The sequence below is a fragment of the Salmo salar genome, chromosome ssa04 (genome assembly GCF_905237065.1).
Source record: "Salmo salar chromosome ssa04, Ssal_v3.1, whole genome shotgun sequence".
In the NCBI taxonomy this organism is placed as follows: domain Eukaryota; kingdom Metazoa; phylum Chordata; class Actinopteri; order Salmoniformes; family Salmonidae; genus Salmo; species Salmo salar.
Genome location: NC_059445.1, coordinates 57,602,695 through 57,630,672, shown reverse-complemented (window position 1 = coordinate 57,630,672; position 27,978 = coordinate 57,602,695). Strand labels below are relative to the sequence as shown.

General features: G+C 43.6%; 1 protein-coding gene across 1 annotated transcript; it reads left to right on the top strand.

The window, feature by feature from the left end:
• The first annotated feature begins 630 nt into the window (after positions 1-630).
• Positions 631-27,978, top strand: LOC106603495 (dehydrogenase/reductase SDR family member 11). The gene is made up of 7 exons (XM_014197265.2): positions 631-964; positions 23,959-24,168; positions 25,040-25,134; positions 25,342-25,471; positions 25,660-25,752; positions 26,016-26,081; positions 26,302-27,978. The coding sequence occupies exons 1-7, from the start codon at positions 833-835 to the stop codon at positions 26,341-26,343; spliced, it is 768 nt and encodes a 255-aa protein (XP_014052740.1). The 5' UTR covers positions 631-832; the 3' UTR covers positions 26,344-27,978.

The following is a 27,978-nucleotide window of genomic DNA, read 5'->3' as shown; positions in this document are numbered from 1 at the left end:
AGCCAGTGTCCCGGGAAACTCAGAGTCCATAGAGAGTCCGAAGAGACAGAGGGTCCAGTGAGGACAGCGACCTGTCTCAATTTAAATTGACCAATCTGAACTAAACTTGTGCACATTGTTGCATTTCTTTTGTTGTATTTACGTTGCAATAATTTTATTGTGGTTCCAACTAACCAATCATGGCCCATATGGTGCATTTATTAAAGCATTATTAAATTATACTAATTTAAATAGGAAAACAAATATATTTTAAATCTACATTGTCCTTGTGTTTGTTATTATCATTGAGATAAGATTTGATTATTGCTTACAAATGGTTTACATTTACATTTTGACTGGGTAGATACGTTTTGCATTTAGCTTAAATCAATTATTGACCAAAGTCAATACATTTTGAAGGAAATGTATGACATTGTCTCCTAGAGTACATCTAATAACCAATACACTCATTGAACATAAATGTATTTCTTTATTGCTCATAAATTCTGCAATGAGGGCCTAGCAATGCAGCGGTTTCAGGTCTGCGAAAGTAAAAGCGCAAAAATAAACAAGCTGGAGGGGACGTCAACCAAACACATAGCGCAATGTTTGTCATTTAATATTTAATCCCGAGCGCAGGGATTGGGGTTTCCGCACTGTGCCTTTTCCTGGATGCTACGAAAACAGTATAAGGGAGGGTTGAACCGTGTAACAGACCGCCCCATATAAACAAGTAACTGTTATGTCTATTGTGACTGTTCAACAGACATAGGTAAACGAAATCTGTCGTCCTACAACGACAGTTTTGAAAACTAGCTAGCTAGTCTTTGTAATAGCCAAATAATCAATTGAAATGGAGCGGTGGAAAGGCAGAGTAGCTCTCGTGACTGGAGCCTCGGTCGGGATTGGAGCGGCTGTTGCACGGGCACTTGTCCAACACGGCATGAAGGTTGTGGGATGTGCCAGGAATGTTGACAAGATAGAGGTGAGTAAACATTAAACAATGTAAAAGTGAGAAAACTGTCGCAGTCACTCAAAGTAGCGAGCTGACAGTTCCTCGGATGGCTGAACTGCGCCAAAAGACTATTGTGCAGCTAACTGGCAGTGGGTAGCTATAGCCATTTTTTCTCAACTACGGTCATTGTTTCTCACTGTATTCGATAGAGATACACAGTAGCTAGCATTAGCCAGCCGATTCTAGTCTGCAATAGGTTTGCCTGCTATAGAATTCAGAATAAAATTATACATTTGTGATTTACTTTGGTTTAACCAATTGAAATAAATGTAACCTTTTAAATACAATTTACGCAAGCTTTACATGCGAGTTACAATGATTTAATGGAATTTGCTGTCATATTTCTTGCTTTGCTATCTTTTAAAAAATCTATAATAACATGGAGTGAGATTTCTCAATGCATAATGCATTTATTACAAAGTAGCACAAAGGCTATTATTAACATGTTATCACATAATAATGCCAGTCCTGATGTTTCTTTTTAGAAATCTTCATGTACCATTTTAAGAAAATGTCCAATTAATTTCCCAGTTATTAGCTAGCTAGCTACATATCTAATCACTATTATTCCGTTTTATACAACGGATGGGTCTAATCCTGAATGCTAATTGGTTAAAACTGCATTCCAGACGGTGTCTATTCCACAAGTTACCACCGCCTATATCTATGAAGTTAAAATGCTTATTTACTCACTTCAATCTAACTGCGTAATACACTGTCTCATCAACCCAGCCAGGCAAATTATAAACTTGATCTCCACTATAAAAAGCATCTATACATTATCTCACATTTCTTTTAGACTAACATTTAGTTTTCAACAGCAGAGATTTGTATAAACCTTGCTGTCTGTTGTTGCTAATTTAATCATTACTCAACTTCATCTCGGGCCTAACAACACCTGACAATATATCCTCCAAACAGTGGCTTCTCGGGCATTATCACTTAAATACACATTCTCATTCTCTCTCTCCTAAGATTGAGAAATAGATGTGGCATGTCTTGTCAACATTGCATTACTGACAAAAGTTGTCTTCTAAAACAAGTGAATATAATTTTTTTATGGTCACATACACCAGATATGTGCAGTGTAATGTGTTGTTTTACAGGGTCAGCCATAGTAGTACAGCGCCTCTGGAGCACACACACACACACACACACACACACACACACACACACACACACACACACACACACACACACAGAGATTGTGCAACTGGCATCTTTAGACCTCCACCCATTTGCTGATCACCTGGCTTCCTGTCCTGTCAATCGTTAACTGCTCCAGCTTTGGCCAGAATAGAGTACCACAGTATGACTCATAATAAATATAAAACCTAGCAGTCAAATAGGGAAATGGTTCCAATTGTTTTGATAACCATGTAAATCTCACTAGGACAAGGTGACTTTTATCAATATATTTGTCTGTATTTACCCGCAAAACAATAAAAGCTAATTAGCTGCTATCTGGAAGAGACTGCCAAATCGAGGCAAAGGTAAGAATCTCTGTATTAACTGTCTAATGTTAGCTAAATGTAGTAATGAATAAATTGGCAAAATGTCTTTCAATTGACAGTTCTGTGAACTGTCTTGTACAAGTTTTAAATTGGCACAATACCTGTTTAGCAAAGGTTTCAGATAGAGATGACGTGCAGGAGCTTGCAGGGATTTGTGGTCTTCCAAAATGTCTACTTTGAAGCTAATTAGCATTTTCAAATATGAGATTAAATAGAGACGAATATATTAATAAAAGTCACCTTGTCCAGGCATATTGGTGCGGCTGGCTACTCGGTTAAGCGAGCAGTGTGTCAAGAAGCAGTGCGGCTTGGCAGGGTCGTGTTTCGGACGACGCATGGCTCTCGAACTTTGCCTCTCCTGAGTCCGTAGAGGAGTTTCAGTGATGGGACAAAACTGTATTGAGAAAAAGGTGTAAAAGTCCCCAAATATATATATATAAAAAAACTAGTCCCCTTGTCCAAGAGAGATTTACATGGTTATCAAAATATCACGTCAGGGTAAGCCTACACGAAACGCAGCTCTTATTTTATTTTACTGTTTCTAAAATCTCCAATGGGAAAAATGAATGGTGTAAAAACATAAAAACGATTGGAACCATTTCCCTGTTTGACTGCTAGGTTTTATGGGTATTATGACACCTCCACTGTGGGGCTCTATGGGCCCCTGTCCTTGACTTCTGCAAAACACCACAGCCACTTAGTTTCTCTAGATCAATCAGAGATTAGAGCAGTGACGGCGTGCCATTGCAACCTATAGACAAGATTTACTCTTTTCCATTGATAAGGAAGACTTTGTCCACTGTTAAAAGTTTGGATTTGTTCCATTATTTAGGCTACAAAAAGTTACTGCAATGTTAAGACATCTTATTATTCTACAGGGTCACCATTGTTTTGAAGGTTGGCAAACTCTGACACCTTTCTTGACCACAGAGAAAATTGCTTTACTATTCATTTTCATATTTTAGCAGACACTCTTACCCAGAGCAACTAGGGCGAAGTGCTTTGCTCAAGGGCACATCACCAGATGTTTCACCTAGGCAACTCAGGGATTTGAACTAGTGACCTTTCAGTTACTGGCCCAATGCTCTTAACAGCTAGGCTACCTGCCACCCATTCAGCAACCTTTTGAATTTCAGGGTTCTGACATTGGAAATCATGGGTGATAAAAAGACATTAAGCAATAGGTTATTTGTTCTTTATTAGAATATGCTTGGCTTTACACAAGATTCCACTGACACTTTTGCAACCACAGGCCATCTCCAATGTTTGGCCAAGAACTGAGGGAAAGATGTCAGAGTGTGTGGAAGCTGGAAGGTGAAGAAAGAGTGACAAGCTTTCAACGCCCCCTCTCTCGGACAGACTGCATCACTTGTATGAGGCCTCTGAGCATTGTCTGTGTTTGAGCTGAAGGGGGGGGGGGCACAAAGCTGGCATTGTACCCCCTCTGCCATACCCACACTGGGGACTGGCTATAACAGTGCCAAGCAGGGTATGCGCTCACTGAAACGGGGGCTTGTAACTAAGTCTCCATCACCATTTTGTGCTCTTTTTCTACATGGGGAAAATGAGGTGATGAGTACAATGTAGGCTACATATCCCAAGATAGCTATGTTCTTTGATAGCAGACAAGACACAGGTAGTTATAGACAGGTTTCCTAACAACGTCAAAAGGATGCGCACACATTGCATGGGTAGAAGGCTGTGTGTTATGATTCTGAATGGTCAGATAGCTAGCAACAATGACAAGAAGCTGCCATGTGGGGAATCATAGGTGTCTTGTTTTTATTTAACCAGGAAAGTCAGTTAAGAACGAATTCTTATTTACAATGATGGCCTAGGAACAGTGGGCTTACTGCCAAGTTCAGGGGCAGAACAGCAGATCTTTACCTTGTCAGCTTGGGGATTCGATCTAGCAACCTTTCAGTTACTGGCCCAATGCTCTAACCACTAGGCTACCTGCCGTTTTAGCTAGTTGAAAATGTAGTTATTTGAAGACAAAATATAGTTTACATGTTGTCAATAATTCTATAATTCTAAACCAACCCAATATGTTTTGTCCTGAAGATCTGCACGCATCGGTTTCATTGCTAAACAACACACCCGTCTATAAACCTAGATGAAACCCTATCTAATCCCATGGCTAATGTTCCTATATTATCTGGTTGGCCAGTTCCTGTGTAACAAAAGCCTGAATGAGTGGAGTTGAAACTTAGGGGGAATGTGACAGCAGTAGAGGCCAGTGTCACTGAGAGGGTAGAAAAATAGTAGAAAACAGAAAAGGAGACTATAATGAGATGGATGGAGATGTGTGGTTGCCAAGGGCTGCCTGCAGGAATGGGGAGATGGAATAGGAGAAACTTGGCTTCAAGAAGCAGGTGCCAGGCCATTACTGACATTAAACAATCCATTCTCTCATTGAAACTGATATTCATCCTATCTAGCTACAGTAGGACTGTGGTGACCTCTTACCTTGCATAATGCTATAGTAATTACCAAGGTGTTTCAATATAATGAATCCTATGATAGTAGGTTGAGACCTTATGTTTCAGTGACTTCATTAAGAAGATTCGCTATGCATTCATGGTCATCAATTTTATGCCTATGCCAGCCCTGCGCTGTGGTCGTTCACATTCAGGAGCTCTTTGACTGTCACATAAAAGCAAAGTGCCTTGGGCTATATTTAGGCTAGAGCAATAGCCTAGTGGGTTGATGGGTGTGTTTTGTTGTTCTCCAGTCCCCTTTGGGTGTTTTACATAGAACTTCATTGATTTATTACTTAGACTGTCAGTAAGTTTGATTGGTTGAATGTTAAGAATGATAATAGATTTAAACAAAGATTGATGCCTTAGTTTGTCCTGCTTTGCCCTGCCATGTTACAGCAGTTGGCCATGTTTTAGGCCTAGTTTGTGGTTGCACCCACAGATGTCATACAGTGCACTCTAACTAATATAATAGCTACAGTAGGCTATAATTCACTTAGCAGATACATTTATCCAATGCGACTAAAGCAACATTTTAATAGATCAGTGTTGGAACGATGCTTTGTACATTTCCTATCACGGGCCAACAAGCAGGTAAAAAGGCATCCCACTTGCGGTCAGACTCTGAACTGTAATTCACATAAAAATGACGGCAGTACTTAATCGTCCCATGCTGTTCCAATATAAATGGACCTTTACTGTATAGTGAGTGTATAGTGCAATTTTTTTGCATCACACTGTTACCAACTGTACCACATAAGACCACACAGGACTGTGCATTGAGACTTTAGACAAGACTGGTTTCAGTGTGACTGTGATGTGTGGCCCAGGCGGGAGGTTAGGACAAGCTGGAGGGGGGGCAATGAGGGTGTCTGTCATTTAATCTATGAGTGTCTGCACTTTGGGCTCAGTCAAATCCTAGAAGATGTATGAGTGGTGGTGCGTGGCATGATGCAGTTCCAGCAGGATGATCATGGTGTCATCTTTGGATCTAGTGTGAAATAATTCAGCTAGAATATTCCACTGACCTTGGCTTGAAGGGGGAGACGAGGGGCTAACAAAGAGGGAGGGGCCCCAGACCCCTGTCTCAGTTGGTGTCCTTTTGATTGGTCAGGCGTTTCTAAGGTCAACCTTTTTTTGATCCAACCATCTTCATCATTAGCATATCTTAACATTTCTGTGTCATTATTTGAACAGAGACCTGTACAGCACCGTAAGGCTCCAGGAATATGTGGTTGAATCCTTTGATTAGCTGTGTGTTCATGTCAGCATGTCAGCAGAGCTTTAGTGGTACAATGGCCCTGGTCAGTCCGGACCACTGGTTTCACTGTAGCAGACAGTGGCAATCAGTGCCTTTTAAGATGAGGGAGGACGATCATTTTTTTTCGTGAGCATGGCCTTATTTCTATTACAGCATATTGAATGACTGTTATTCAAATTCCATTCACCCTGTTCAATGTAATCGCAATAGGTTTAGGCTACTACATGATACTCAAATTTTCCCAATACCCATCATGAGGTTGCCATCATGTTGGTGCACACAGGTCGAGAGAAAAATTTGAAGTGACAGTCACTGACACATGGACAGACAGTGACACATTCAATACCGCCTTGCACACTCTTGCCTGCATCTAGCTGATATATTGTGTAATCGTTAATCTAACAGTTGCAAACGAGAGTTTCTATTGAATAAATTCAGGTATGTTTATCCCCGTTTTGTTCCGTTTAAGAAACGTTTTTCAATAGAATCGGCGGAATGAATACACCCCTGATCACACGTAAACACAGTTCACTTTCATAACGGCCACGTTTTATTCCTTCTCGCATCTATGTGCTCTCCTCCTCTCATCTTTTCCCTTCGTCGCTTGTGGACATAAGTGCACAACACATCAGCTGTATGTGACCAGGCGAAAACACCTTTCCAAGCCAAACCATATCATAACTGCTACACACAGCCAACATCGCTGTCACCATATTAGCTAAAGTAACGTCATAGCCAACATAGCTAATAGAACTAACGCGTTAGTAAACCTAATACAATCATGCGGTAACATTACAGTGTACAGTCAGTAAGCAGTTTAGCACTTTAAGTCGGCGGGCCCCTGTGGCAATAAATTAGTAAAACCAAAAGCTTACCTTGACTTAGAAGAGTTCCAGTGTTGTGTTGGATAGTCATAGCCAGCTAGCTAACATAGCATCCCTCTGTTTGAGCAGGGTGTTTGAGTAGGCTAAACTAGCTAGCTGTATTTGCTAGCTAAGTAAGTGAAAATGACAATGTCTCTCTCGCTCTCTTGTTTCGCCTTCATTTTGGAAGAAATTCATTTGTTCAAAACTGTTCAACTATTGTCTTTCTCTCTCTTTGAGTCAACTACTCAGCACATTTTATGCACTGCAGTGCTAGCTAGCTGTATCTTATATGCTTTCAGTACTAGATTCATTCTCTGATCCTTTGATTGGGTGGACAACATGTCAATTAAGAGCTCTGATACGTTGGAGGACGTCCTCAGGAAGTTGTCATCATTGCAGTGTAAGTCTAAGGAAGGGGGGTGAGAACCATGAGTCTCCTGGGTTTTGTATTGAAGTCAATGTACACATAGGACGACGGAAGCTGTTGAGCGTTTGTAAATTTGTCAGTTATTCTGTGTTCTGTCACACTCAAACAAGAGTGCTCTGAAATCGGAGTAGATAGCCAGAGCGAATTTACATCTATCAACAGTTGTCGCAGTGACATTCTATTGAAATGGCTACTTGCATAGTGGAGTCTTGTTAAGACGTGTTAGTTTTCATTGCAGCCTCGTTTGAATGTCGCGGTTGCGCAAATTTGTACGGAATGGGGTTAGTCAGGTAAACAATGAACCATAATCCCAACTCATGACGTTACTACCCTGCATGAATCTGCAGTTAGCTAACCAACCAGGTTCAATGTTAGCTAGCTAACATCAGGCTATAACTAGCAAAGGAAATGGCTCTGATATACGAATAATATCATACACGTAGTGTTAGCTAGCGAGCCATCCAGCTAACATTAGCTAGCTAGCTAACAGTACACTTTAACTTAAAATGAAAACGACTTTCTGTCAAAATTAGAAATGTAATATCTGAAAATGTACCTAGCTAGACTATCTTACCCGTATACATGGATGGATGCCTTTCCCTGTCACGAATGCCATGGTTGCCCTTAGTTTAAAGATGTAATCCAGAGACAGGTGTTTTCTCCATCTCCTTACCTATCATGCTCTAATTCCACTGATTTCAAAACTCGGTCCTCCAGAAAGTGGAGAGCAACACTTATGCAATTCTACTACGAGATACTTTTTTTTTTTAAAGCCGCGTTAGACAGGATTACCTACACATACTGACCAGCTCAAATAGACAGAAGCGTGCTATATAGTAGACCAATCCGAACTCATCTCTCGGCATGTCCAGCCCACTCATTATCTCAGCTAATCATGGCTAGCGGGAAGGGTGTTGCCTTTTACTGTGGCTAAACCAACTAGGCTCGTAATTTAAGAAGTTATTCATATTTACAGATGGCATACAAGTCTGTTATTAAGACACATGAAAGTTCAGATGTTCCAGAAGGCATTTCTGCCAAAAATCGTTTAGATTAAAAACATATATATACATTTACGTTCAAATGGCTCTCCTGTGAAGTAGTGACCCACGACATACGCCTAGTTTCCTGAAACGAGTCACATTTTAAAATAAGGCTGTAACATAACAAAATGTGGAAAAAGTCAAGGGATCTGAATACTTTCTGAATGCACTGTATCTCTTAGAGCTATCAGAAAAGGGATGTCACCCTTCCATAAAGAAATTTCACCCGAATCACCCGTGGATTGTCTTGACAAACAAATCAGTGTCTTTTCAGCTGTCTGTTACGTCAGTGTGTCAATGCTCAGGAATAGACCCAGCAGCAATGTGGATGGATTGTGAAAGTCCCTTTCTCTTTCTATCTCTTTCCATCAGTTTACCACTTGAGCTTCTCAACATCATGTTTGCTTTGATATTGAAAAGCCTATTTGGTTTTGATTTCAATAAAAAGCTATGGTTTTAGTTGAGAAGCAAAGGTTCAACAAATGCAATATACTGTAGGTGTAGTAATTCGGACCCTTTTGTCACACCTTTCACTGTATGCCAAAACTGCGTGAGACATGATCTTATTCTTGGCACAACATGCTCAATCATGTTTCAAAGGACTGGAGCTAACACTGTAGAGAGTTTGTGAGTCTTTTCCCTGCTCTGGCTCCGGATTCCTGTGGTTTTAGATGAGGCTCAGTGGCTTGGTCCCAGATCTTTTTGTGCTGTCTTGCCAATTCCTATGGTCATTTTCATGCCAAAAGACCAATCGACCATAGTAGTTGGCAAGACAACACAAACAGATCTGGGACCAGGCTATGGGCTCAGTCAGTGGATTGTGAATAGTTTTGTCTCTCTGCCTGGCCCCAGCCCGCCACCCATTGTATCTGTGAGACTGTCACCGTGGTGCCACTGGAGTGACATGCCCCCCCCCCAACTCCCCCCTCTTGTAACAGTGGGTTCTAGGCGGTTAGCCAGTCTGAATGTCACGTCCTGACCAGTAAAAGAGGTTGTTTGTTATTGTAGTTTGGTCAGGGTGTGGCAGTGGGTGTTTGTTTTATGTGTTTTGGTATATGTTCTATGTTAGTATATTTCTATGTCCGTGCCTAGTTTTTCTATTTCTATGTTTAGGGTTTTTGTTTAACCTTCAATTGGAGGCAGCTGTTTCTTTTTGCCTCTGATTGGAGGTCCTATTTAGTAGAGGGTTTTCAGCTTGTGTTTGTGGGTGGTTGTTTTCAGTCTAGTGTTTTTGTACCTGACGGAACTGTGAAGCTGTCGTTCTTTTTTTGTTTTGTTTACGTGTTCAATAAAAGTTAAAAATGAGCACTCAACCCGCTGCGCCTTGGTCTACTCCCTTCGATGGCCGTTACAGAACCACCCACCACAAGATGACCAAGCAGCGGGGAATGGAGCACCGGCCTGAAGGATGGACCTGGCAGAAGGAACGGCAACTATGGGAGGACAAGTTACGGGAGCTACGGGAGCCTGAGAGGTTTTTGGGGGGGGCACACGGGGAGTTGGGCAGAGTCAGGCTATAGACCTGAACCAACTCCTCGTGCTTATTATGGGGAACATAGAGTCCAGAGCTTCCGGCAACAGTGCCCCGTCCAGAGTGTCCGGCAACAGTGCCCCGTCCAGAGTGTCCGGCAACAGTGCCCCGTCCAGAGTGTCCGGCAACAGTGCCCCGTCCAGAGTGTCCGGCAACAGTGCCCCGTCCAGAGTGTCCGGCAACAGTGCCCCGTCCAGAGCTTCCGGCGACAGTGCCCCGTCTAGAGACGGCCCACAGTCCGGAGCCTGCAGAGACGGCCCACAGTCCGGAGCCTGCAGAGACGGCCCACAGTCCGGAACCAGCAGAGACGGCCCACAGTCCGGAACCGCTTCAGCCCGAGGTCTCCAGCGACGCGCTTCAGCCCGAGGTCTCCAGCGACGCGCTTCAGCCCGAGGTCTTCAGCGGGGGTGGACAGGTTAGGTTGGGGACTAAGGCCAGAGCCTGAGCCACCTCCATAGGAGGAGGATTGGGGAGGGGGGGGGGGGTGTAGCACGGGAGCCATCGGTGACGGTAGCCATCCTCCCTTCCCTCCCTTTAGTTTAGGGTTATTTTTTGTTTTGGGGTTTATTTTTTTGTGTTTATTTTTTTGTGTGAGGTGCATCTGGGGTCTGCACCTTTGAGGGTGGGTACTGTCATGTCCTGACCAGTAAAAGAGGTTGTTTGTTATTGTAGTTTGGTCAGGGCGTGGCAGGGGGTGTTTGTTTTATGTGTTTTGGTATATGCTCTATGTTAGTATATTTCTATGTCCGTGCCTAGTTTTTCTATTTCTATGTTTAGGGTTTTTGTTTGACCTTCAATTGGAGGCAGCTGTTTCTTGTTGCCTCTGATTGGAGGTCCTATTTAGTAGAGGGTTTTCAGCTTGTGTTTGTGGGTGGTTGTTTTCAGTCTAGTCTTTTTGTACCTGACAGAACTGTGAAGCTGTCGTTCTTTTTTTGTTTTGTTTACGTGTTCAATAAAAGTTAAAAATGAGCACTCAACCCGCTGCGCCTTGGTCTACTCCCTTCGATGGCCGTTACAGAACCACCCACCACAAGATGACCAAGCAGCGGGGAATGGAGCACCGGCCTGAAGGATGGACCTGGCAGAAGGAACGGCAACTATGGGAGGACAAGTTACGGGAGCTACGGGAGCCTGAGAGGTTTTTTGGGGGGGCACACGGGGAGTTGGGCAGAGTCAGGCTATAGACCTGAACCAACTCCTCGTGCTTATTATGGGGAACATAGAGTCAAGAAAGCACCGAGCTATGGGGAAATGCGCACTGTAGTGAGAAGAATCATTCAAAGGCTGGTGCGATCGGTGGAAGCTCCTCAGCGTGGCCAGGCTACATTGAGCACTCAGCCAGGAAGGGTTGTGCAGGCTGTGCGCTCCAAACCTCCAGTGCTTACCCATAGTCCAGTTCGTCCTGCTCCCGCTCCTCGCACTAGACTTGAGGTGCGTGTTTCCAGTCTGGCGCCTCCAAAGCCAACACCACGCACCAGGCCTCCAGTGCATCAGCCCAGTCCAGTACGTCCTGTTCCCGCTCCTCGCACTAGCCTTGGGGTGCGTGTCTCCAGTCTGGTACCTCCAGTACCAGCCCCACGCACCAGGCCTCCAATGCGTCAGCCCAGTCCAGCTTGTCCTGCTCCTCACACTAGCCCTATGGTGCATGTCCCTAGTCTGGCGCCTCCTAAGCCAGCCCCAAGCATCAGGCCTTCAGTGCGTTGTCCCCGTCCAGAGCTTCCGGCGACAGTGCCCCGTCCAGAGCTTCCGGCGACAGTGCCCCATCCAGAGCTTCCGGCAACAGTGCCCCGTCCAGAGTGTCCGTCAACAGTGCCCCGTCCAGAGTGTCCGGCAACAGTGCCCCGTCCAGAGTGTCCGGCAACAGTGCCCCGTCCAGAGTGTCCGGCAACAGTGCCCCGGCCCCGTCCAGAGTGTCCGGCAACAGTGCCCCGTCCAGAGTGTCCGGCAACAGTGCCCAATCCAGAGCTTCCGGCGACAATGCCCCGTCTAGAGACGGCCCACAGTCCGGAGCCTGCAGAGACGGCCCACAGTCCGGAGCCTGCAGAGACGGCCCACAGTCCGGAACCAGCAGAGACGGCCCACAGTCCGGAACCGCTTCAGCCCGAGGTCTCCAGCGACGCGCTTCAGCCCGAGGTCTCCAGCGACGCGCTTCAGCCCGAGGTCTTCAGCAGGGGTGGACAGGTTAGGTTGGGGACTAAGGCCAGAGCCTGAGCCACCTCCATAGGAGGAGGATTGGGGGGGGGGTGTAGCACGGGAGCCATCGGTGACGGTAGCCATCCTCCCTTCCCTCCCTTTAGTTTAGGGTTATTTTTTGTTTTGGGGTTTATTTTTTTGTGTTTATTTTTTTGTGTGAGGTGCATCTGGGGTCTGCACCTTTGAGGGTGGGTACTGTCATGTCCTGACCAGTAAAAGAGGTTGTTTGTTATTGTAGTTTGGTCAGGGCGTGGCAGGGGGTGTTTGTTTTATGTGTTTTGGTATATGCTCTATGTTAGTATATTTCTATGTCCGTGCCTAGTTTTTCTATTTCTATGTTTAGGGTTTTTGTTTGACCTTCAATTGGAGGCAGCTGTTTCTTGTTGCCTCTGATTGGAGGTCCTATTTAGTAGAGGGTTTTCAGCTTGTGTTTGTGGGTGGTTGTTTTCAGTCTAGTCTTTTTGTACCTGACAGAACTGTGAAGCTGTCGTTCATTTTTTTGTTTCGTTTCCGTGTTCAATAAAAGTTAAAAATGAGCACTCAACCCGCTGCGCCTTGGTCTACTCCCTTCGACGGCCGTTACACTGAAGTTCAGTTTGCTCATGGTGAGTAGTTTTCACACAGCAAAGCAAGGCTTTGAAGTGGGTCAGACCAGTAAGGGGTGACTTCACATTATTTTACTTACTCTGTCTTTCTTTCTCTCTCACTTTCTCTGTCTCCCTCTTTCCATCATCCAGCTTCTTAACATCAAGTTTGTTTTGATTTTGAAAAGCCTATTTGGTTTTGATTTCAATAAAAAGCTAGGTTTTTAGTTGAGAAGCAAAGGTCCAACAAATGCAATATATACTGTAGGTGTTGTAGTGTTGACACTTTTGTCATACCTTTTACTGTATGCCAAAACTGCATAAGACATGATCTTATTCTTGGCACAACATCTCTCACAGGTGACGATCAATGTTATTTTAAGCTGTTTGGGAAAATCTTCATTCTCATGACCTAAACAAAATGCGTATTCAGCCCCTGAAAATCCCTGTGTCTGCATGTTGAAGTACCTGCAGCGCAGGTAGGGTATTTGATGAGTCAGTTCACCCCGCAGCTCATCTGCTTATCACTAATTCATTGGCAGCAGTTTGTCTGACCCACAGGACTTTTCCACTGACTTTTGATTTTCCATTGGGATCTAGGTGGATAAACCACTGCATCTAGCCTATCTGATGATGTGGTGATTTCCCAGTTTCAGACTGTTTTCTTCGGGTTTGGTGCCTAATGAACATGACCTTGTTCTCTGTGTTCACCCTGTGGAGCTCTCTCTTTTTCTTTAGTACCTAGCCTGGCCCTGTGTGTCTGTTGGCCCTCAGGCAGGCACATCCTTTCAAGCTGCTGTGGCTTCAGCAGACAGGATTACTATGTCTGCAACTCTGCATGTGCTCTCTATCTCTCTCTGAAGTCGCTCAGACCTGGGTTCAAATAGTATTTTTTTTTCTTTCAAGTGCTTTAGCTGTGCTTGATTGAGTCTGCCTGGTGCAATGGAAGCAACGAAATAGTCCCAAAACCACTCAAGCAAACACTCAACTTATTTGAAACTTTTCAAATACTATTTCAACCCATGTCTGCTCTGAAGTGCTCTCTGTGGGGAAGGTTGAGGGGGGGAAAGTGGGGAAAAAAACAGTAAAGAAGAAGCACCTAAGTGCCACTGAGGTGTTGGAGCTAGAGGCTCTGACCAGAAGGATGTGAGAGAGGAGAGACAGAGAGAATTATGCAATACACTGACCGAACTAGGCTGCATCACAAAACACTGAGACAAGAGCTAGGTTCATTGAGTTCATATTTTCCAGTGGAGGAGGGGACCTCACAATCCGATATTATCACCATGCTTAGGTGCCAATACGATATGTGTTGCGATTCTCACGATTCTATATGTATTGAAATTTGATGTTGCTAACTATGTCTGCTGCAGAGAGACGAGAGAGCATGAGGGGAAGTAAAAGTGCTGAAAACGTGTTGGCTCACTATTTAAAAAGAAGATGGAGTCAAATATTGATATAATATTGTCCAAAAACAATATTAATAATATACAGTACCAGTCAAAAGTTTGGACACACCTACTCATTTCAGGGTTTTTCTTTATTTTACTATTTTATACATTGTAGAATAATAGTGAAGACATCAAAACTATGAAATAACACATATGGAATCATGTAGTAACCACAATAGTGTTAAACAAATCAAAATATATTCAAATTTGAGATTCTTCAAAGTAGCCACCCTTTGCCTTGATGACAGCTTTGCACACTCTTGGCATTCTCTCAACCAGCTTCATGAGGTAGTCACCTGGAATGCATTTCAATCAACAGGTGTGCCTTGTTAAAAGCAAATGCTCAAAGTTTTTGAACCCAGATCTGCTGTTCCTCAGGCGAGTGCGAGCCTTTTTCTGGACCAAAATGGGGCTTAGGTGGTGGGTGTGGTGGGGCATGGCCATGGCCATGGGCTGCTAAAATACATACCGCATTGTCAAAATGTAGTTGTTTTAAAGCAGGTTTCCTGCAATTCTACACATTTGGCCAAGGCTTATTGTAATGTCTACGCTAATAATTGGGAAGCGAGTACAGGGAGTGAATTTAATAAATAAACGAACATGGAACAAAACAAGAAACATGAGCAGCATACAGACACGAACACAGAAACAGGGTCAACGCCTAAGGAAAGAACCAAAGGAATCACAGATTTAGGAGAGGTAATCAGGAAGGTGAGTCTCATGAGGCGCAGGTGTACGTAACGATGGTGGCAGGTGTGCGTAATAATTGCTAAACTGGCGACAACGAGCACCAGAGAGGGGGAGCGGGAGTAGACGTGACACTTATGCTATCTATCTGAGTGACTTAAACATTATATCAAATTCAATGGGGGGCCATGCTAGTACAAAAATACTCTTGAATGCATAATTCTTTACATTTTAGATTCTCCCTGACTGTGTAGCGTTTAATTTGGTGATTGTTAGTTCTCGAAGGTGATCTTATAAAAATATATATAGGTCCATAATCTTTTCTACATACTTTCTATCTGGTATTAGTAGTTTAAGTTTACAGTTTTCTTTTTACTGTTTGGACATAGGCGGCCCGCCCAAGACTTTTCTATGCAGAAAAATGCTGGTCTACTAGAGTTGGGTCTTCACCTCTCCTCAGCCACAGTGATGTACAGTAGGCCAGGGGTTCTCAAACCTTTTGGGGGCGGAGACCCCTTTTGTGATATCAAATTAATCAGGGATCCCCTCATAACTCGAGTAAGATAAAAAAATTAAAAAAATGAATAGCATACAATAAGTTTTACTATGACTTTGGCAGTGCATGGCAGGACGAACCAACTCTTGGGCCCTGGGAAGAAACACTTTAAAGGCCCACCTCTTGGCATCCGAGAGAACTTTTAGCAGTTTTCAAGCTAATTTCCTGCAGTTCTGCACGTTCATTTTGTCATGAGTGTCATGTTCGTGTATGTTGGTGGCAGGGAAGTCAGGCGCAGGAGAAACCAAATAGGTTATTCTAGAGTATTTCATTTAAAAAACAAACTCCACAACCAAAGTACAAAATGACATGGGTAACATAATACCCGTCGCATACCGAATACAAAACACACGTAACGTAACAAAAACAACAAAACGACAGCCAACAGTTCCGCCAGGTGATACTCACAAAACGGAAAACAACTACCCACAAAACCCCATAGACAAACCCCAACTTAAATATGATCTCCAATTAGAGACAACACGAACCAGCTGCCTCTAATTGGAGATCATCCAAAACTCAACCTAGAAATAGAAAAACAAGAACAAAACATAGGCTGCCCACCCATATCACACCCTGACCACCCATATCATACCCTGACCTAACTAACCAGAGAAAAAACATGTTTTACTCCATGTGTAACTCTGTGTTGCTGTATGTGTCAAACTGCTTTGCTTTATCTTGGCCAGGTCGCAATTGTAAATGAGAACTTGTTCTCAACTTGCCTACCTGGTTAAATAAAGGTGAAATCAATTCAAAAAAATAACCTGAAAGGCCTCTCAGCAAGGAAGAAGCCATGTATCACCCAACTTATTGTGGGAAGCTTGTGGAAGGCTACTCGAAACGTTTGACTCAAGTTAAACAATTTAAAGGCAATGCTACCAAATACTAATTGAGTGCATGTAAACTTCTGACCCACTGGGAATGTGATGAAAGAAATAAAAGCTGAAATAAATCATTCTCTCTACTATTATTCTGACATTTCACATTCTTAAAATAAAGTGGTGATCCTAACTGACCTAAGACAGGGCATTTTTAATCTGATTAAATGTCAGGAATTGTTAACTGAGTTCACTTGTATTTTTGTATTTGGCTAAGGTGTATGTAAACTTCTGACTTCAACTGTATGTATGTGTATATATATATATATATACACATACATACAGTTGAAGTCAGAAGTTTACATACACCTTAGCCAGGGATTCTCAAAGTGGGGTACTGAGGTATTGCAGGGGGTCTGCGGACAGTTCAAAACAATGTATAATATATATATATATATGTATATGTATGTATATTATACATTGTTTTGAACTGTCCGCAGACCCCCTGCAATACCTCAGTACCCCACTTTGAGAATCCCTGTCGTAGGCTACATATAGTACCCAGTCTTTTAAAGGAAAGCCCTAACCAGCAGTCATATTGCAGAACCTTAAGAACATGACATAAGACTTTGGTAAGATAGGGCCCCTCAGGGGTGCATGCTTCATCCCCTCCTGTACTCCCTGTTCAGCAATGACTGCATGGCCAAGCACGACTCCAACACCATTGTTAAGTTTGCGGACGACACAACAGTGGTAGGCCTGATTACCGACAATGATGGGACAGCCAATAGGGAGGAGGTCAGAGATCTGGCAGTGTGGTGCCAGGACAACAACCTCTCCCTCAATGTGAGTAAAACAAAGGAGCTGATCGGGACTACAGGGAAAGGAGGGCCGAACACGCCCCCATTCATATCAACGGGGCTGTAGTGGAACGGGTCGAGAGTTTCAAGTTCCTTGGTGTCCACAACACCAACGAACTATCAAACACACCAAGACAGTCATGAAGAGGGCACGACAACACCTTTTCTCCCTCAGGAGAATGAAAAGATTTGGCATGGGTCCCCAGATACTGAAAAAGTTTTACAGCTGCACCATCGAGAGCATCCTGACCGGTTGCATCACCGCCTGGTATGGCAACTGCTCGGCATCTGACCGTAAGGCGCTACAGAGGGTAGTGCGTACGGCCCAGTACATCACTGGGGCCAAGCATCCTGCCATCCAGGACCTAAATACTAGGTGGTGTCAGAGGAAGGCCCAAAATATTGTCAAAGACTCCAGTCACCCAAGTCATAGACTGTTCTCTCTGCTACCGCACGTCAAGCGGTACCGGAGCGCTAAGTCTAGAACCAAAAGGTTCCTTAACATATCTTCTACCTCCAAGACATGAGACTGCTGAACTGATAATCAAATGGCCACCCGGACTATTTACATTGACCCCCCCTCCCCTTTTCTTTTACTCTGCTCCTACTCGCTGTTTACTATCTACAGTATGCATAGTTACTTTACCCCTGCCTACATGTACAAATTACCTCGACTAACCTGTACCTCCGCACATTGACTCGGTATCGGTACCCCCTGTATATAGCCTTGTTATTGTTATTTTATTTTGTTACTTTAAAAAGAAATTATATTTTACTTTAGTTTATTTAGTAAATATATTCTTAACACTATTTCTTGAACTGCATTGTTGGTTAAGGGCTTGTAAGTAAGCATTTTACGGTAAGGTCTACACCTGTTGTATTCCGAGCATGTGACAAATACGATTTGATTTGATTTGACTTGACTGATGTAGCATCAGCTTATTGACTGCAGTGAACATACAACATACCAGCCAGACTGGCTCAGTTGAGGTGCTTCCCAGGCCCACCCTTATTTATAGTAAACCTCTGCTCCTATCTGTAGCTTCCTATGCTCTGTGTCAGTCAGTCAGCAGGTAGGATAAAATCCCGGCATACCGGCTAGCCTGACCCAGTGAGCGAGTTACACAACACCTGGAGGTGGGCCGTCTCTGTCATTAGTCTACTCCACCCCCACCCCCAACATGTTATCAGTGTGTCACAGCCATTCACATAACTGGGTTATACTTTCCAATCAGAGACTACTTTTTATACTTATTATTTGCCATATGTTTAATTTACCTTACCACTGCATGTAGGCCTACCCTTATATAGGTAGCCTAATTTCAAGGATATTTTGTTTTTGTTGCGAAGCTTCTATAGCAATGCTTTGACATTGACAGTGTAATAGGTGTGTTTAGTGGGCTTAATCTGATTGAGCATATAGTGACTAACTAGCGACAAGCTCGTGATGCTGTTTTATAGCCCTATCTTGATTATCCTCAGGGAGAGTGGTAATAAAGGCCTTTTCCCTCTCCAATCTTTGGACCTTTCTGTGGCTGCTCTTTCATTCTGTTCAATGGAGGTGATCATGCAGCACCCACCCTCTCAGTGGCGGCTACACCACCTCCTCCTCTGCCATAATCCTTTTATATCTCGTCATCATTCCTCCCCAACTCATGAAGGACCTGCTTTTAGTCGATGTCTACTACTCTAAAGGCAATGATCTCAGGAAAGACAAGCAATGTTTTTGGTCAGTTTGTCAGATCTCAGGTGACAGGATGAAAAAGATAGCCTATCTTTAATTTTGAAAGATGGGACACCCCTTACTCATTGAATTCATTACAACAGGTTGTCTCACTTCACTGTTAAGGAGTTTTTATGTTAGAATGTCTGAACCAAGAGTTTGATATCAGACCGTTTCTTACATGAATATGTCACTTTGATTTGTCCTGCCATTCACTTGGTCATTTTGTAGATATATATTCGATTTCTTTGTAACTACTATGTGTGCCCATCTCATTGATATAAAATTATTAAAGGTACACAAGTTGTTTTTTAAATAGGTCACTGTTATTATATATATGGCCATCGCACGTCCTGCGCGTAATGGTCATATGGGCAGCTATTCCAACATAATCTCTTTTTTTATTTTTATTTTTATTTTTTTACTGTTGCCTAAATGTTTACTTGGACCCATTTGTATGTTATAATCCTTTATGACCATATATACCTCTGTGATTAATTATGATTGACTACGCGCAAAAGTGAATTGAATTCTTTCCACACCCACCATGCATCATGTGCGTAATGGTCATGTGAGGTGAAATGTGTATATTTTGGGATGTGAACACTCGGTCTGTTTGACCTGACAAAGATCCGTTTCGGATCAAAACGTAGTCAATAAAGCGGTGTATTGGGAGCCTAAACAGTGTGCGGGCCTTCTTGTTCTTTATAAGGTCTGGGCTGATCATGCATTGTTATGTGATTGCCATAGTTGCAGATTTGTCTTGGGAGGGTAGTTGGCTGCCATGGTGAGGAACTGCATTTAATTACTGTAATTAGAGACTTAAAGCTCTGACTCGACATCGCAAGACAACTACTGTGGTCTCCAGTTTCCTTTCTCTCCTCTTTGTCATCCCTTTCCCTCCTCTCTCTCTCTAATTTTCTCTTGTCCACACGCATAGGCCTACATTCATTGAAAAATGTTTTTTATTTTCTTTCCATTCTGTGTAATCTTGTGATTTGCTCATTTTGTAGTACACTTTCTATCCAACCCATTCTTTACCCCCACACCTACCCAACCACCCTCTCTTTCCCTCTCTGTCTTGCTCATTCACTTTTTGTGAGGGCGGCACAGCAGTCTTGATAATTAGGACAAAAATGCAATGTGACAGGCCCAGTTGCATTTTGTGTTACAGGTGCTTAAAAGAGATGGGAAGAGAAAGAGAAGGGGAGGGGGTGAACTTAACTGTCCGTCTTAGCAATGATGCCCACTTTCCGATCAAAAGGAGAATAGACACATTAGCCTAACATACAATCCTTCTGTTGTCTCACTCAGTGCCATGCAGAGTGAGTTAACCTGAGACAAATCTAATTTCAGAGCACTTCCTGGCTGCTCATGGCTGCACTGTAGTTTACTAGCTTAATCGATTACTGCTGTCTCAACATAGGCTCCCATCCCATCTGAAAGCGCTGTAGCCGATATTAATAATATTATTTATTTCGTTTAGAATAGAAATACATCTAAATCCTATTAGAAGTGTGAACAATTGTGGATAAGCAGGGCTAAACGCGTACTCAGTCTTGTATAATATGTATGGGTGAATGATTGGAGCTATCTGATGCTAGATGGGTGTGTGGGACTCGGACACTGCCTGAGACAGTCAGTTAATGATGTCTCTCTGCATTCCTGACCTTACATAACAAACCGACCCTGCAGGGCTAGGCTACGCGTCACTAGATGTCAAAAGAGCCACTAGATGTCTTGTGATACATTACATAAAATCCTTGAAAGATACCAAAATTCTGGTAGTTTACTGGTAAACTTAAAAAATATGCCCACCCTTTACAACCCTGTCCCTGATCCCGTCCCGTCTACCCCTGCTCTGCTCACTCACATCACCACCTCTCTTCTCCTGGCCAAGGCTGCACTTCAGTTCACTGCTCTGTTAGGCGATCATTCCTCATCCTCTTCCTCACACACTACCCTCACCTGCCTTCCTCTCCCTTCCTGAGAGTCACTGTCTGTTCTAGCCCACACAGACACACACAGACAGACACACACACACTCAGGCGTGGGGGGGCAGGGCAGGGTAAAGAGGGAAGCCCCTGTTAGAATGCTGAGGCTGTGATTACCAATTGAAATCCTCTTGCTTGTATTTGTGCTATTGAATTGGAATTATGTTCACCCTCATATGACCCTATTTATTAACTCTGTTGAGACTTGTTTGTAAAACTAGAGAGCTTACAAAAATATTTTTAATCCTGGGGTTTTGTGTTCAGGTAATGCCTTCTCTGTAGATATTCCCAGTTAAATCACCACATCCCAGACTCTGGAGGCTCTCTAGGCTATTTAGAATATTAGGAAGCCCTTTCCACTCACAGCCCCTGTCATCCCGTATATGGGTTAAAAATGGCAGATGTTGTCATTGAGAAGCGCATTAATTGGAATGCAATGGCTGTATAGTAAAACAGCTCTGTGTGGGTTTTGACTGACAGGCGTTATAAACTTGAGCACAGCGCGCGACATGAAGTTGCCCCCACCCCTCCCGTTAATTCGGCTACTTTTGCACATTTGTTATTGTCTGAATGAGGGAGATGATGTAAATCGAGAGGAGTCGATGTGTTCTGAAAGATGGGACGATGAGGATTAGAATAAATACCGCTTTGATGTCATACAAGCAAACCACACACCTATGAGTCCAAATGTGCACATTTCCTTCCATATTTCAAAACTCATGTAATTTACAGTATCACCGTTTATGACCGCTATGTTTGATCCACAGTTACAAAGAGGACATCCATAATACCCTGGGTTGTCCTGAACAGAATGAGCCTATGTTTGTCATATTGTCAAGAAAATGTTGCCGAGGAACATGCACTTGAATGAACTCCATTCTATGCGCACCAAAATTACAATCTGTTTGAAGTGTCTTTTGAAAGCCTAACACTGTAAGATTGTATTTTATAACTTAGTTAGCCATGCTGGGAATAGAATAAGCTTTCAAATGATGCTCACCTGACCCAGATAGCGATATATAATGGAACGGTTTTGGATTGCGTAAACAACAACCGTAATTGTGTGATGGTAGGGACGTAGGGCTGTATTCCAAAAACAAACTCAAGTGTACTTGCTTCAGTTCCTCAATTGCAAAGCTAGGAGAGCTCAAAAAACCACCTTATAGTTGAAGGCTCTTTTCTTGAGTATTAAAGTGCATTGAAATTACTGAAGAACTGTGCTGTTTGGCCACTTGGAGACACCCGTTAGACCTCTCACACAAATCCTTGCAATCAGTTTCTTATCTTGCACCTACACCAACATGACAATGATTATTATGTTGCTGAATGTATCCAGAGTATTTTTAGATTTTGTTATTGACTAATGCTGAGAAAAGTAAAATGCACAAATGACTGTCTTGTGTCAGGTGAACTGCATTTCCTCACCTTTTGTCTGAAAATTTCCCCATAATCTGCAAACTGTTCTCTATCAATTTCTACCATGGCCATTTATATGCTTTCTATAGTTCTTCTGTTAGAAACATTTACATTTGGCCCTATCCATATAGGCCAATTTCCACAAGTGTAAGGGGCTAATGTGTGTGTGTGTGTGTGTGTGTGTGTGTGTGTGTGTGTGTGTGTGTGTGTGTGTGTGTGTGTGTGTGTGTGTGTGTGTGTGTGTGTACGTGTCCCCATGTCGCTCCATCCCTGCCCTGTCCTCATGAGACTGAGTGCTCTCGTCCCAAATGTCACAGCACTTTGGCTTGAAAAGAGAGAGGGAGAGGCTCAGAGTGCCATGCAGTCCTTGGCATCATCTCTGCCTGCCAGTGATGCTGCTGCCACCAATCCCCCTTTCTCCCTCCACACACACTCCTGCCCCATCCCTCCCCTCTCTGTCTGTACTGAGAGCAGTCCAGACAGGGACATCATGTGATGGGTGCAGTTGTGCCCGGTAAAGGAATCTGTGTCTAGTTGCATCAGACAGACCGAACCACCCTCCTGGAGGCCTACAGGGAGGGAGGCTGACCTGTTTGTGCTGGTTGGGCCTGGAGCAGGTCAGGGAGGCAGGGACTGTGGCTCTCCATAGCTGCATCTTTAGTGGAGGAGTAAGGTTCATAAGGGTCAAGGGTCACTGTAGTCATCATGGTTAGTAAGGGTCATAAACGTATTGCTTATTTCCTTAAACCAGACACTGTGTCTAGACAAACATATGGCCCAAAAGGAAACTTGTATAATACCTGCATTTTGTCAATAACACTTTTGAGATTGCAGATGTTTGGCATTAAGGTGTTCCTACACTCTTCAGACAAGACTAGATTAAATGTTTGTTATGGTGTGCTGCAGCTGACTAGCCTGAGTTTGCCCTGATCATCTTCCTTTTATGCAATACAGGGATTGATTTTATGGTTGTGGCTCCTTTCAGATAATGTATGGGTGAATGGGTAGGGCAATGTTTCTTTACAGCTGAAATCAATGTGACTGACTAAATTCATTAGTCATATTTCATTACTAATAAGTTTGATTGCTGAAAGCACAACATGCAAAGTTTTAATCTGGAGTTTTTTAAATTCTCATGTCACGGGCCTCCCGAGTGACGCAGCAGTGTAAGAGGCGTCAGTACAGACCCGGTTCGATCCCAGGCTGTGTTACAACTGGCCGTGACTGGGAGTCCCATAGGGCGGCACACAATTGGCCAAGTGCCGTCTGGGTCAGGGGAGAGTTAGGCCAGGGGGGCTTTACTTGGCTCATCGCGCTCTAGCTACTCCTTGTGGTGGGCTGGGCGCCTGCAGGCTGACTTCAGTCGGCAGTTGAATGGTGTTTCCTCTGACACATTGGTGCAGCTGGCTACCCGGTTAAGTGGGCGGGTGTTCAGAAACGCGGTTTGGCGTGGATATCACGAAATTGGGGAGATAAAGGGGGGGGGAAAAAATTGCATGTCATGTGTTTACCTGATTTGTGACCGAGGTCTTGTCCCTATCTGTGTTGTGTTTGTAGAAGCTGGCAGCAGAGTGCCAGAGTGCGGGCTACAGCGGTACGCTGATCCCCTATAAGTGTGACCTGTCCTGTGAGGAGGACATCCTGTCCATGTTCTCTGCCATCAAGACACTGCACCAGGGGGTGGATGTGTGTATCAACAATGCAGGCCTGGCCCACAATGAACCCCTGCTCAGTGGCAAGACAGACAGCTGGAGGAACATGATCGACGTGAGTGGACAACACACACACTGTACACATGGGTTTACACACATACACGCTTTAACAAGCAGAAATATAAAAAATGAAGAGAATAACTAGCTAAGCAAGGAAAATACTTGTTGTTGTAGAGTAGGTGGTGTGAAGCATAGTTCAGGGGGTTCAGTGAACCCACATAACCACACACACTCCCCCTCACAAGAAGTTGTTCCATTGGTTATAAGAGTAGACCTGGCAGTGGTACAGCAAAAAGGTCCACTTGTGGAAGAAGGCAGGTGTTATTTCCCTCTATCTATTATGCTGGGACTTTTCTTTACACTGTAATTCATTGAGCTCTTGACCATTCCATTCAAGACCCCCAGGCTGAGCCCCCCTGCTCTAAAAGTAGTCCCATCCCTCCAGAGGAGCTGAGCATTTCTAACGCCTGTCCATCTGTTGCCATGGCAGCCAAGATGAATGTGTATGGCGTGTATATTTTTAGATGGTGTAATCTGTATTCTGACTTTGTTCTGCTGTGGCAACCCCCCAAAGCTACCTTAGCTACGCCACTGTGGCTTTAACCTGCCCTGCCTGGCATCACTCTCAAAGTCACTGTGACACGGTCATATGATGGATGAGAAAGTCAGGTGACACAATCTGACACAGTGACACACAATGACACTCTACCTGTGTGACCAGCCAGTAACCAACCAGTACGTTGTCTGAGGTCATTTTTGGTCTGTTGTAATTTTTTGGGATGTAATTTCACAAGGGGCCTTAGCTTTGATACTGTTGAGAACTATAACTGTATTCTCATTCACTTAGACAGACTGTCTTAAACAAGTATTTTTGTGTGTGAAGGCAGATGCAGGTGCTTGTTTTTGACAGAAGCTCTCCCTTATAGGTGAATGTCCTGGCCTTGTCTATTTGTACACGTGAGGCCTACCAGTCAATGAAAGAGCGGAATGTGGACGATGGCCACATCATCAATATTAACAGGTAGAATACAGCTTCTTTACAGCCCATTAAATGGCTGTTATAATTGACATTTAAATGATGAAATACTCTCTCAGGAGATACAATTTCACTCTTGGTTTTAGACAGAAGATTCAGAGGGATACAGGATGGGGATGTAGCACAATTGTATACATGCCATTATTTCACTCTCTTTTACTACCTCCTGCCCTCCCTTCTTCCCTGCTATAGTATGGGGGGACATAGAATGGTACCTAGTGCAGATGAACATTTCTACTGTGCCACAAAATTTGCTGTGACTGCTCTAACCGAGGGGCTGCGGCAAGAGCTACGGGAAGCAAAGACCCACATCAGAGCCACGGTGAGCAGAGCAACATTACCTTGTCACAGGTTTTCATATGAATCTGACACGTCTTATACAATTATTAGATAGAAAGATGATTGTTGAGTATGTGTGTGTATTCGTCCGTGTATGTGTAACCGTGTGTGTGTGTGTGTGTGTATATAAACATCAATAACGAGCATGGTTTGAGCATTTCTCTTCCATAGTGTATATCCCCTGGAATAGTGGAGACTGAGTTTGCCTTCCGGCACCACAACAGCGATCCAGAGAAAGCAGCTGCTGTGTATGAGAGTATAAAAGTAAGGCAGCTAGACTTTGCGCGAGTCTGTGTGTGTTGGTGGCACCTTAAATTGGGGAGGACGGGCTTGTGGTAATGGTCTGAGCGGAATCAGGGGAATGGTATCAAATACATGGTTTTGATGCCATTGCATTTGGTCCGTTCCAGCCATTATAATGAGCCATCCTCCCATCAGCAGCCTCCTGTGGTGGATGGGCCTACGGTTTTTCTCAATACAAATACCTTAACAAACTGTATTACTAATTGGCCTTTTTTCCTCTGCAGTGTTTGAAAGCACAAGACATAGCCAGTGCAGTCACATACGTTCTGGGCGCCCCGCCTCATGTCCAGGTAAAGTAGTGCTCTGTCTGTCTGTTGCTTCTGTCAACATTTGGCTTACTTATATCCTGCCTCTCTCAAGACTAACTCTTAGATAGACCAATGGTACTATATGTTGTCCATGTTCCTGACCTGCATAGTCTGAAACAGTGCGCTTTTATAGAGGACATTCATGCACTTTGTTGGATGCCTCTATTTTTTTGTGTATGTAACCCTGCTTGTCGGCCTCTAGATCGGAGATGTGCAGATGAGGCCGGTGGAACAGATGTCATAGCAACAGAGCAGGAAGTTAAGCAACTAGAGGAGCCGATAGAGCCAGGCAGCAAGCGCCATTGTGACGACTCCTTAGCGACCTCTGCTGGGCAACAACAAAAACAAACAAACTCATGTTCAACTGGATTTGGACTGAAGGGATCGATTTGAGGAGGTGTGGAGGAGGCTGTGTGTGGTGGAGTGATATCTGGTCTGGAGATGAGAGGATGGGCAGGTACTCTTAACCACTACTGAATTACTGTGAGTGCTGCTACAACATGGGCTTTGGTGTATTGCTCTGGCAGCCTTGTTTCAAAATGAAGCCACATCAAACTTCGGAGAAGAGGGTTGTTGCTCCTGTGCTTATGTGAGTCATCTATTCTACATGACCATCCAGACAGACAGACGAACAGAGGGAAGAGTATGCCATCAATTGCACATGAACATTTTTTTTTGTAGTTCATATATGTTTAAAATGATGGAACAAAACACTGCTATTTGTATTATGTTTTATATAAATATTTTAACTTTGATTATTGGTAGATTCGGATAATATGCTGTACCCTCTAACCAGACGCTCGTTCCATTTGTACTATTTTGACGTGTTTTTAATAACAAGCAGATTTGGTTAGCCTGTTATGTATCAAGTCCCGCTTGTACGTTTTTCAAAACCTATGTCAACCATCACCAATCAGCAAATGTGTATAAGGGACAGTCAAGCATGATTACGCAACCATCACTTTGGACCAAGTGTATTTCCCCACTCCATAAATCAACCATATGAGATAGGCCTAGATTCAATCAGATCAATTGTTAAGCGGCAATAGCCGACATGTGCATAGCTGATGTTTTGGCGGTGTTGGAGGTGTAACTGCGTTGGAGTTGTCAAAATCGGTGAGCAGCTGCTCTTTATCATTGTCACGAAGCCACACCTGCCGGGAGATGCTTGTGGATTTGACAGCTCTAACACAGGTCCACCTCCGACACTGTCAAAACATAACTTTTGCAGATGTCAGCTAAAGCGGATTTGATTGAATAAGGCCCTTAAATTGTTTTGCACCATAGAGATAGAGGACTCATCTTTGTATCTGTACCATTATGGCATCTGTGACAGCATGGGCCACGCCACTGAGGCTTAGTACATTTTCTTCTTCACGATTGGCTGATCCCTCCTGATGACCCGGTCACCAGGAGGAATCAGCCAATGAAGTTGGAAGTCCCACCATTTGACTACATTAAAATGGTGGAAGCCCTCAATGACCTTTTGACCACTAGAGGCCTTTGTCATTCTCTATGTTTTGACTTTGGATCCATTTGGAGGAGCATAAAGAAAACACTGGCATCTTGTCTCGAGGAAGTTACTAACTCAAGAGTGCATATGTATACTTTCCCCCAAGTGTGTACTTGTATGATACAGTAGATATTTCTCAATAAAATGAAATAAGAATTGTCAAAGGGCGGCAGCGTTGCCTAGTGGTTAGAGCGTTGGACTAGTAACCGAAAGGTTGCAAGATTGAATCCCTGAGCTGATATGGTACAAATCTGTCGTTCTGCCCCTGAACAAGGCAGTTAACCCACTGTTCCTAGGCCGTCATTGAAAATTAGAATTTGTTCTTAACTGACTTGCCTAGTTAAATAAAAAAAATAAAAAAAGGTG